At 49.6% G+C, this 11,769-nt stretch overlaps 1 protein-coding gene across 2 annotated transcripts; it reads left to right on the plus strand.

Annotated features, from left to right (window-relative positions):
- The first annotated feature begins 234 nt into the window (after positions 1-234).
- On the plus strand, positions 235-11,382 carry ints15 (integrator complex subunit 15). 2 transcript variants are annotated; one of them, XM_028972329.1, is made up of 8 exons: positions 235-389; positions 3,404-3,601; positions 3,685-3,906; positions 5,061-5,226; positions 5,312-5,613; positions 6,122-6,323; positions 6,417-6,456; positions 11,119-11,382. In XM_028972329.1, exons 2-8 carry the CDS (start codon positions 3,407-3,409, stop codon positions 11,291-11,293), a joined length of 1,302 nt encoding a protein of 433 aa, XP_028828162.1. In that variant the 5' UTR covers positions 235-389; positions 3,404-3,406; the 3' UTR covers positions 11,294-11,382. The 2 variants fall into 2 exon arrangements, 1 of the variants encoding a protein (XP_028828162.1); XR_003749093.1 differs by lacking the exons at positions 6,417-6,456; positions 11,119-11,382 and having other exon boundaries at positions 5,312-6,020; positions 6,122-6,255.
- The last annotated feature ends 387 nt before the right edge of the window (positions 11,383-11,769 follow it).

The following is an 11,769-nucleotide window of genomic DNA, read 5'->3' on the forward strand; positions in this document are numbered from 1 at the left end:
TTGGTCTGTAGTCACCTTTCTACACCTGTCATATCACTTCACTTTACTTCTACATCTGTTTATTATTTATTACTTTGATATTTATTACTTTCTTTATTTGCACTATTTCTACTGTTGCTTTGAGAATGCTTTTAAAACGAAAGAATTTCCCACGGGATAAATAAAGTTGTTTCTTGTCTGGACAGAGTTCCGATGCTGAACTTGGCGCATTAAAAAAACGCCAGTAACGCGCCGTGCGTTTTGTCCCTCGCCGGCCGCCGTCGGAAGAACACTTTCTGGCCACCGGAGGAACTTTCCCGTCTTTTGTGCGGCGCCGGTGCTCTTTTTCTTGTCGTTTCTCGCCCCGCCATGGAGCTCGACCCCGTGTGTGTGTGAAGGCGCGCTGCTCGGTGGGTTTCTGGTCGTATTTCGCCCGTAAAGCGGCCTTCATGATGGTCACACGGCCGCGGGAGCGGAGTTAGCATGTAGCGCTTAGCATTTCTCCAGCTTGGCGCCGTAACTGCAGGAAACCGCGCTGTTTATTCCGAAAATTAGATTAAAACGCGACCACGTTGCTGTAAATTACAGTGATCAGTGGGCTGATTGTTGTTAAATTGACATCACGTGAATAAGTTCTCGAGCTGAGCTTTACTGTCATTTCAGCTACGTGCATGTTAGACAGAACACGGTGAACCTGGTGCTGCATGTAACGTTTAAACGACGTTTCTCCCTAACCTTGTGCTGCATGTAACGTTTAAACGACGTTTCTCCCTAACCTTGTGCTGCATGCAGCGTTTAAACGACGTTTCTCCCAAACCTGGTTCTGCATGTAACGTTTAAACAACGTTCCTCCGGAACCTGGAGCTACATGTAACGTTTAAACAACGTTTCTCCCAAACCAGGAGCTACATGTAACGTTTAAACAACGTTTCTCCCAAACCTGGTTCTGCATGTAACGTTTAAACGACGTTTCTCCCTAACCTGGTGCTGCATGTAACGTTTAAACAACGTTTCTCGGGAACCTGGTTCTGCATGTAATGTTTAAACAACGTTTTTCCGGAACCTGGTTCTGCATGTAACGTTTAAACAACGTTTCTCGGGAACCTGGTTCTGCATGTAACGTTTAAACAACGTTCCTCCGGAACCTGGAGCTACATGTAACGTTTAAACAACGTTTCTCCCAAACCTGGAGCTACATGTAACGTTTAAACAACGTTTCTCCCTAACCTGGTTCTGCATGTAACGTTTAAACAACGTTCCTCCGGAACCTGGAGCTACATGTAACGTTTAAACAACGTTTCTCCAAACCTGGAGCTACATGTAACGTTTAAACAACGTTTCTCCCAAACCTGGAGCTACATGTAACGTTTAAACAACGTTTCTCCCAAACCTGGAGCTACATGTAACGTTTAAACAACGTTTCTCCCAAACCTGGTTCTGCATGTAACGTTTAAACAACGTTTCTCCCAAACCTGGTTCTGCATGTAACGTTTAAAAAACGTTTCTCGGGAACCTGGTTCTGCATGTAACGTTTAAACAACGTTTCTCGGGAACCTGGTTCTGCATGTAACGTTTAAACAACGTTTCTCGGGAACCTGGTTCTGCATGTAACGTTTAAACAACGTTTCTCGGGAACCTGGTTCTGCATGTAACGTTTAAACGACGTTTCTCCCTAACCTGGTGCTGCATGTAACGTTTAAACAACGTTTCTCGGGAACCTGGTTCTGCATGTAATTTTTAAACAACGTTTTTCCGGAACCTGGTTCTGCATGTAACGTTTAAACAACGTTTCTCGGGAACCTGGTTCTGCATGTAACGTTTAAACAACGTTCCTCCGGAACCTGGAGCTACATGTAACGTTTAAACAACGTTTCTCCCGAACCTGGAGCTACATGTAACGTTTAAACAACGTTTCTCCCTAACCTGGTTCTGCATGTAACGTTTAAACGACGTTTCTCCCAAACCTGGTTCTGCATGTAACGTTTAAACAACGTTCCTCCGGAACCTGGAGCTACATGTAACGTTTAAACAACGTTTCTCCCAAACCAGGAGCTACATGTAACGTTTAAACAACGTTTCTCCCTAACCTGGTTCTGCATGTAACGTTTAAACAACGTTCCTCCGGAACCTGGAGCTACATGTAACGTTTAAACAACGTTTCTCCCAAACCTGGAGCTACATGTAACGTTTAAACAACGTTTCTCCCAAACCTGGAGCTACATGTAACGTTTAAACAACGTTTCTCCCAAACCTGGAGCTACATGTAACGTTTAAACAACGTTTCTCCCAAACCTGGTTCTGCATGTAACGTTTAAACAACGTTTCTCCCAAACCTGGTTCTGCATGTAACGTTTAAAAAACGTTTCTCGGGAACCTGGTTCTGCATGTAACGTTTAAACAACGTTTCTCGGGAACCTGGTTCTGCATGTAACGTTTAAACAACGTTTCTCGGGAACCTGGTTCCGCATGTAACGTTTAAACAACGTTTCTCGGGAACCTGGTTCCGCATGTAACGTTTAAACGACGTTTCTCCCTAACCTGGTGCTGCATGTAACGTTTAAACAACGTTTCTCGGGAACCTGGTTCTGCATGTAATTTTTAAACAACGTTTTTCCGGAACCTGGTTCTGCATGTAACGTTTTAAACAACGTTTTCTCGGGAACCTGGTTCTGCATGTAACGTTTAAACAACGTTCCTCCGGAACCTGGAGCTACATGTAACGTTTAAACAACGTTTCTCCCGAACCTGGAGCTACATGTAACGTTTAAACAACGTTTCTCCCTAACCTGGTTCTGCATGTAACGTTTAAACAACGTTCCTCCGGAACCTGGAGCTAAGTACGTAACCATGGAGAGCTACATGTAACGTTTAAACAACGTTTCTCCGGAACCTGGAGCTACATGTAACGTTTAAACAACGTTTCTCCCAAACCTGGAGCTACATGTAACGTTTAAACAACGTTTCTCCCAAACCTGGAGCTACATGTAACGTTTAAACAACGTTTCTCCCAAACCTGGTTCTGCATGTAACGTTTAAACAACGTTTCTCCCAAACCTGGTTCTGCATGTAACGTTTAAACAACGTTTCTCCCAAACCTGGTTCTGCATGTAACGTTTAAACAACGTTTCTCCCAAACCTGGTTCTGCATGTAACGTTTAAACAACGTTTCTCCCAAACCTGGTTCTGCATGTAACGTTTAAACAACGTTTCTCGGGAACCTGGTTCTGCATGTAACGTTTAAACAACGTTTCTCCGGAACCTGGTTCTACATGTAACGTTTAAACAACATTACATACTGACTGTCCCTACTAGTGATTGTAAGTCGCTCTGGCTAAGGGCGTCTGATAAATGCTGTAAATGCGTGTAATTTGGACCAGCGGAAGTTTGGCGTGAGTGACGCGTGTGTCTCTGTGTGCGGCTCCAGGACATGAGCGACATTCGGCACTCGCTGCTGCGCCGCGACCCGCTCAGCGCGGCGAAGGAGGTGCTGTACCACCTGGACATCTCGCTGGGCAGCGCGCTGCAGGCCCCGGGCGGCCCGCCCGCCCTGGAGAAGGCCACCGTGGACCTGGTGGAGGAGTTCATCTTCCACGCGTCCCGGGAGCGCAGCGGCCCGCCCAAGGTGGGGGACCCCACGGCGCGCCCGTGTCGGCCGGGCCGCCTCCGCCCAGACATTAACCGCCTTCTCCTCCCGCTTCCTCCCAGAGGATGAGCTGCGTGCAGGAGCTGCAGCTGCTGGAGATCATGTGCAGCTACTTCCAGGAGCAGAGCAAGGACGCCGTGCGCCAGCTCATCTTCTCCGCCCTCTTCGGCCTCCAGGGCAACCAGGCCGACGACTGCCGCATGGCCATGCTGGGGAAGCTGGTGTCCATGGGCGTGGCCGTGTGCTGCGTCCCCATCCTGGAGTGCGCGGCCGCGTGGCTGCAGGTGTGTGTGTGTGTGTGTGTGTGTGTTGTCGTGTGTTGGTCCCTGACAGTAAATTTGACTCTGTGTGTGTGTGTGTGTGTGTGTGTGTGTTGGTCGGTCCCAGTCCGTCAATTTGACTCTGTTTGTGTGTGTGTTGTTGTTGTCGTCGTGTGTTGGTCCCTGACAGTAAATTTGACTCTGTTTGTGTGTGTGTGTGTGTGTGTGTGTGTTGTTGTTGTTGTTGTCGTGTGTTGGTCCCTGACAGTAATTTTGACACTGTGTGTGTGTGTGTGTGTGTTGTCATCCTGTGTTGGTCCCTGACAGTTAATTTGACACTGTGTGTGTGTGTGTGTGTTGTTGTCGTGTGTTTGTCCCTGACAGTAAATTTGACTCTGTTTGTGTGTGTGTGTGTGTGTGTGTGTGTGTGTGTTGTTGTTGTCGTGTGTTGGTCCCTGACAGTAATTTTGACACTGTGTGTGTGTGTGTGTGTGTTGTTGTCGTGTGTTTGTCCCTGACAGTAAATTTGACTCTGTTTGTGTGTGTGTGTGTGTTGTTGTTGTCGTGTGTTGGTCCCTGACAGTAATTTTGACACTGTGTGTGTGTGTGTGTGTGTTGTTGTCGTGTGTTTGTCCCTGACAGTAAATTTGACTCTGTTTGTGTGTGTGTTGTTGTTGTCGTGTGTTGGTCCCTGACAGTAATTTTGACACTGTGTGTGTGTGTGTGTGTTGTTGTCGTGTGTTTGTCCCTGACAGTAAATTTGACTGTGTTTGTGTGTGTGTTGTCGTGTGTTGGTCCCTGACAGTAATTTTGACACTGTGTGTGTGTGTGTGTGTGTTGTTGTCGTGTGTTTGTCCCTGACAGTAAATTTGACTCTGTTTGTGTGTGTGTGTGTGTTGTTGTTGTCGTGTGTTGGTCCCTGACAGTAATTTTGACACTGTGTGTGTGTGTGTGTGTGTTGTTGTCGTGTGTTTGTCCCTGACAGTAAATTTGACTCTGTTTGTGTGTGTGTTGTTGTTGTCGTGTGTTGGTCCCTGACAGTAATTTTGACACTGTGTGTGTGTGTGTGTGTTGTTGTCGTGTGTTTGTCCCTGACAGTAAATTTGACTGTGTTTGTGTGTGTTGTTGTCGTGTGTTGGTCCCTGACAGTAAATTTGACACTGTGTGTGTGTGCGCAGCGCTCCCACGCGGTGTGTTGTGTCGGTATAGCGCGCGTGTTGGTAGATGATTACTGCACGCTGGTTCCTGGCTCCACCTCCACGCTGCAGCAGGTGTTCAGCGCCAGCCCCCGATTCTGCTGTCAGTTCATCACCGCGGTAACGGCACTGTACGACCTGTCGTCAGGTAACACACACACACACACACACACACACACGTCGTAAATCAGGGTGCTGCGTCAGCCGTGCTGAATTCTGTCTGCTTGATGCAGAGGAGTTGACTCCTCCCCCTCCTCTCCTGGAGATGGTGGTTGGCTGGATCACGGAAGACCACAGGCTCCTCCTCCTCACCTTCCTCAACATGCCCCTGACCAGCCCCCTGCCCCTGGGCTGCCTGGAGCTCACGCCCCTCCTGGGTCTCCTCCGCTGGTCCATCAAAGCCCCGCTGGCCGCCCAGAGGAAGCGCAAGCACGGCCTGACCAATGGGCAGCCGGAGGCGGAGAAAGGGGCGGGCTGTGAGGAGCTGTACTCCAAACTGCACCTGAGCGTGTTACAGGTCTTCCTGATGCTGCAGGTAACACACACACACACACACACACACACAGGCTGCGTATTTGGAGATACGGCGGGTGGACGCCTAGTGGGGAACACGCTCCCCCCACTTTACCAGGGGGACTGTCCCTGTCGCTCTGGAGACGGGCTTCTGCTGTGTGTGTGTATTATAATGTATATAAATTATAAAATACATTTTAAATAAGCCATACTTGTGAGCCTTGACTGGTCTCAAGATTTGCAAGGACAAGAGTTCGCCCGTCTGGACGCGCAGAAAAGCGGCCCGTGTTCAGGCCACGCCCACCAGACGCCACGACACCAGGAAACGGGCGGTTTCAGACGTCCGGACTGAACACAGCAAATGTAAACGCTCGCAGCGGGGTCCGTGTGTCGCGGCGCCGCGGTCCCAGTTCCACCAGGTTGAACGAGGTCACGGTTCTGTTCCGCACCGCAGCGATTCATTTCAACACCGCCACCATGTACGAAATGTCATGATGAAATGAATCACATTTGGCTCCTCCCACCTCAAGGCTCATCTAACAGAGAAGAACCTGATTGGTCGTCTCTCAGTGCTGCAAGTGGATCACGTCGCCGCGCTGGTGGAGGAGGTGGGCCGTTTGGGGGAGGAGCTTAACCCGCTCAACGCCGCCAATCACATCCAGCTGGCTCTGGACAGGATGGCCCAGGCTCTGCAGGTCGCCATGGCGTCGGGAGCGCTGCTGTGCACACGAGGTGGGCGGGGCTTTACACTTCCTGTCGGCCTTCTGATTGGTGGAGTGCTAGCCTGTACCAGCTAGTTACTGTGTTGCATGTTTGTCTTTACAGAAGACCTGAGGATGCTGTGCTCCAGACTTCCTCACAACAAGTAAGACACACACACACACACACACACACACACACACAGTGCCTCTAGGACGATTACCACAAATTCCTGGTGCTACATGTAACGTTTAAACGACGTTCCTCCCGATCCTGCCGCTACATGTAACGTTTAAACGACGTTCCTCCCGATCTTGGCGCTACATGTAACCTTTAAACGACGTTCCTCCGGAACCTGCCGCTACATGTAACCTTTAAACGACGTTCCTCCGGAACCTGCCGCTACATGTAACCTTTAAACGACGTTCCTCCGGAACCTGCCGCTACATGTAACGTTTAAACGACGTTCCTCCCGATCCTGGCGCTACATGTAACGTTTAAACGACGTTCCTCCCGATCCTGGTGCTACATGTAACGTTTAAACGACGTTCCTCCCGATCCTGGCGCTACATGTAACGTTTAAACGACGTTCCTCCCGATCCTGGCGCTACATGTAACGTTTAAACGACGTTCCTCCCGATCCTGGCGCTACATGTAACGTTTAAACGACGTTCCTCCCGATCCTGCCGCTACATGTAACGTTTAAACGACGTTCCTCCCGATCCTGCCGCTACATGTAACGTTTAAACGACGTTCCTCCCGATCCTGCCGCTACATGTAACGTTTAAACGACGTTCCTCCCGATCCTGGCGCTACATGTAACGTTTAAACGACGTTCCTCCCGATCCTGGCGCTACATGTAACGTTTAAACGACGTTCCTCCCGATCCTGCCCCTCTACATGTAACGTTTAAACGACGTTCCTCCCGATCCTGCCGCTACATGTAACGTTTAAACGACGTTCCTCCCGATCCTGCCGCTACATGTAACGTTTAAACGACGTTCCTCCCGATCCTGCCGCTACATGTAACGTTTAAACGACGTTCCTCCGATCCTGCCGCTACATGTAACGTTAAACGACGTTCCTCCCGATCCTGCCGCTACATGTAACGTTTAAACGACGTTCCTCCCGAACCTGCCGCTACATGAACGTTTTAAACGACGTTCCTCCGATCCTGCCGCTACATGTAACGTTTTAAACGACGTTCCTCCCGATCCTGCCGCTACATGTAACGTTTAAACGACGTTCCTCCCGATCTGCCGCTACATGTAACGTTTAAACGACGTTCCTCCCGACTGCCGCTACATGTAACGTTTAAACGACGTTCCTCCCGATCCTGCCGCTACATGTAACGTTTAAACGACGTTCCTCCCGATCCTGGCGCTACATGTAACGTTTAAACGACGTTCCTCCCGATCCTGCCGCTACATGTAACGTTTAAACGACGTTCCTCCCGATCCTGCCGCTACATGTAACGTTTAAACGACGTTCCTCCCCATCCTGGCGCTACATGTAACGTTTAAACGACGTTCCTCCCCATCCTGCCGCTACATGTAACGTTTAAACGACGTTCCTCCCGATCTTGGCGCTACATGTAACCTTTAAACGACGTTCCTCCGGAACCTGCCGCTACATGTAACCTTTAAACGACGTTCCTCCCGATCCTGGCGCTACATGTAACGTTTAAACGACGTTCCTCCCGATCCTGGCGCTACATGTAACGTTTAAACGACGTTCCTCCCGATCCTGGCGCTACATGTAACGTTTAAACGACGTTCCTCCCGATCCTGCCGCTACATGTAACGTTTAAACGACGTTCCTCCCGATCCTGCCGCTACATGTAACGTTTAAACGACGTTCCTCCCGATCTTGGCGCTACATGTAACCTTTAAACGACGTTCCTCCGGAACCTGGCGCTACATGTAACGTTTAAACGACGTTCCTCCGATCCTGGCGCTACATGTAACGTTTAAACGACGTTCCTCCGATCCTGACGCTACATGTAACGTTAAACGACGTTTCCTCCCGATCCCTGCCGCTACATGTAACGTTTTAAACGACGTTCCTCCCGATCCTGCCGGCTACATGTAACGTTTTAAACGACGTTCTCCCGATCCTGGCGCTACATGTAACGTTTTAAACGACGTTCCTCCCGATCCTGCCGCTACATGTAACTTTTAAACGACGTTCCTCCCGATCCTGCCCGCTACATGTAACGTTTAAACGACGTTCCTCCCGATCTGCCGCTACATGTAACGGTTTAAAACGACGTTCCTCCCGATCCTGCCGCTACATGTAACGTTTAAACGACCGTTTCCTCCCGATCCTGCCGCCCTACATGTAACGTTTTAAACGACGTTTCCTCCCGATCCTGCCGCGACATGTAACGTTTAAAACGACGTTCCTCCCCGATCCTGCCGCTACATGTAACGTTTAAACGACGTTCCTCCCCGATCCTTGCCGCTACATGTAACGTTTAAACGACGATTTCATCCCGAATCCTGCCGCTACATGTAACGTTTAAACGACGTTCCCCCGATCCTGCCGCTACATGTAACGTTTAAACGACGTTCCTCCCGATCCTGCCGCTACATGTAACGTTTAAACGACGTTCCTCCCGATCCTGCCGCTACATGTAACGTTTAAACGACGTTCCTCCCGATCCTGCGCTACATGTAACGTTTAAACGACGTTCCTCCCGATCCTGCGCTACATGTAACGTTTAAACGACGTTCTCCGATCCTGGCGCTACATGTAACGTTTAAACGACGTTCTCCCGATCCTGGCGCTACATGTAACGTTTAAACGACGTTCCTCCCGATCCTGCCGCTACATGTAACGTTTAAACGACGTTCCTCCCATCCTGGCGCTACATGTAACGTTTAAACGACGTTCCTCCCGATCCTGGCGCTACATGTAACGTTTAAACGACGTTCCTCCCGATCCTGGCGCTACATGTAACGTTTAAACGACGTTCCTCCCGATCCTGGCGCTACATGTAACGTTTAAACGACGTTCCCCCGATCCTGGCGCTACATGTAACGTTTAAACGACGTTCCTCCCGATCCTGCGCTACATGTAACGTTTAAACGACGTTCCTCCGACCTGGCGCTACATGTAACGTTTAAACGACGTTCCTCCCGATCCTGGCGCTACATGTAACGTTTAAACGACGTTCCTCCCGATCCTGCCGCTACATGTAACGTTTAAACGACGTTCCTCCCGATCCTGCCGCTACATGTAACGTTTAAACGACGTTCCTCCCGATCCTGCCGCTACATGTAACGTTTAAACGACGTTCCTCCCGATCCTGCCGCTACATGTAACTTTAAACGACGTTCCTCCCGATCCTGCCGCTACATGTAACTTTTAAACGACGTTCCTCCCGATCCTGCCGCTACATGTAACGTTTAAACGACGTTCCTCCCGATCCTGCGCTACATGTAACGTTTAAACGACGTTCCTCCGATCCTGCCGCTACATGTAACGTTTAAACGACGTTCCTCCCGATCCTGCCGCTACATGTAACGTTTAAACGACGTTCCTCCCGATTCCTGCCGCTACATGTAACGTTTAAACGACGTTCCTCCCGATCCTGCCGCTACATGTAACGTTTAAACGACGTTCCTCCCGATCCTGCCGCTACATGTAACGTTTAAACGACGTTCCTCCCGATCCTGCCGCTACATGTAACGTTTAAACGACGTTCCTCCCGATCCTTGCCGCTACATGTAACGTTTTAAACGACGTTTCCTCCCGATCCTGCCGCTACATGTAACGTTTTTTAAACGACGTTCCTCCCGATCCTGCCGCTACATGTAACGTTTTTAAACGACGTTCCTCCCGATCCTGGCCGCCTACATGTAACGTTTAAACGACGTTTCCTCCCGATCCTGCCGCTAAAGTAACGTTTAAACGACGTTCCTCCCGATTCCTGGCGCTACATGTAACGTTTTTAAACGACGTTCCTCCCCCATCCTGGCGCCTACATGTACGTTTTAAACGACGTTCCTCCCCATCCTGGCGCTACATGTAACGTTTAAACGACGTTCCTCCCCATCCTGGCGCTACATGTAACGTTTAAACGACGTTCCGCCCGATCCTGCCGCTACATGTAACGTTTAAACGACGTTCCTCCCGATCCTGCCGCTACATGTAACGTTTAAACGACGTTCCTCCCGATCCTGCCGCTACATGTAACGTTTAAACGACGTTCCTCCCGATCCTGCCGCTACATGTAACGTTTAAACGACGTTCCTCCCGATCCTGCCGCTACATGTAACGTTTAAACGACGTTCATCCCGATCCTGCCGCTACATGTAACGTTTAAACGACGTTCATCCCGATCCTGCCGCTACATGTAACGTTTGAACAACTCGCCTCCCGAACCTGGCGCTACATGTAACGTTTAAACAAGACACACACACAGTCCCTCTAGGACGGTTAACGCAAATTCAACCAATCAGAGCTAATTATTAGCATTTTGCACTTTTGTCGAATCACCGTGACTTTTTTGCATGTTTAGCGTTTCACTCCAGTGTTACGGAACGTGCAGATGTGCGACTGGAGCGCTGCTCGTTTTCCAGTGTTCTGTACCTGAGCCGGGGTAAAAGGGGGTATTTCGTAGTGCATTATTTAAAAAAACGTATATACTGTTATTATTTGGTCTTTAGTCATTCAAATGTTGGCTCTGTAGAATTTTGTATATACAATTATGTTTTTTTTTTTTTTTTTACTCTTGTATTAAGTCAAGTTCTTTTTAGTTTAATTTAAAATAAACTACATTAAATGTATTAATTTGAATAATTTGAAGCTCGTGTGTTTGCAGTCTGCTGCAGCTGGTGATGTCCGGCCCGGTGCAACAGCCTCACGCGCCCTTCCAGCCCAACCTGTACCCCCACATCCACGCCCCGCGGGCCACGCCCCTCGCACACCCCGCCCACGTCATCTCGCCACACTCGTTCCACCCGGCCATCGGCTTCGCGTACCGCCCCATACGATGAAGCCCCGCCCAACTTTTGTTCATGTGCCCCTGGCCTACACTCCCCTCCTCTCTGATGTCTATTAAAGTGTTTGTGATGTGTTTTTATTATCGAGCCTTCCGGATCTTTTATTTCCTTGTTTTTGACGAGAGGGCGTGGAGAACGTGTCGAGGTCGTGTAGGCCGGGGATCTGTGCTCTTCAGGATGATGGAAGCTTCAGGGTGGTAGTAGCCTAGCGGGTAACATACTCACCTATGAACCAGAAGACCCGGGTTCAAACCCCACTTACTACCATCGTGTCCCTGAGCAGGAGACTTAACCCTGAGTGTCTCCAGGGGGGGACTGTCCCTGTAACTACTGGCTGTAAGTCGCTCTGGATAAGGGCGTCTGGTAAACGCCGTAAATGTTCTCACCGTGCTCAGAAGCGCTGAGGTGAGGAGCACGCCGTGAAGGTTGAGGTGAGGATGGATGGGATCAGTGTAGGTGACGTTCAGAAG

Source organism: Denticeps clupeoides, chromosome 3, assembly GCF_900700375.1.
Source record: "Denticeps clupeoides chromosome 3, fDenClu1.1, whole genome shotgun sequence".
NCBI lineage: Eukaryota > Metazoa > Chordata > Actinopteri > Clupeiformes > Denticipitidae > Denticeps > Denticeps clupeoides.

What these genes read in the sequence shown, in the direction of transcription:
- ints15 (XM_028972329.1), top strand. Translation starts at nt 3,407, where the DNA reads ATGAGCGACATTCGGCACTCGCTGCTGCGCCGCGACCCGCTCAGCGCG. An exon ending in ACTGTACGACCTGTCGTCAG is followed by an intron (nt 5,227 to 5,311) that starts GTAACACACACA and finishes TGCTTGATGCAG; the next exon opens with AGGAGTTGACTCCTCCCCCT. An exon ending in AGCGCTGCTGTGCACACGAG is followed by an intron (nt 6,324 to 6,416) that starts GTGGGCGGGGCT and finishes TTGTCTTTACAG; the next exon opens with AAGACCTGAGGATGCTGTGC.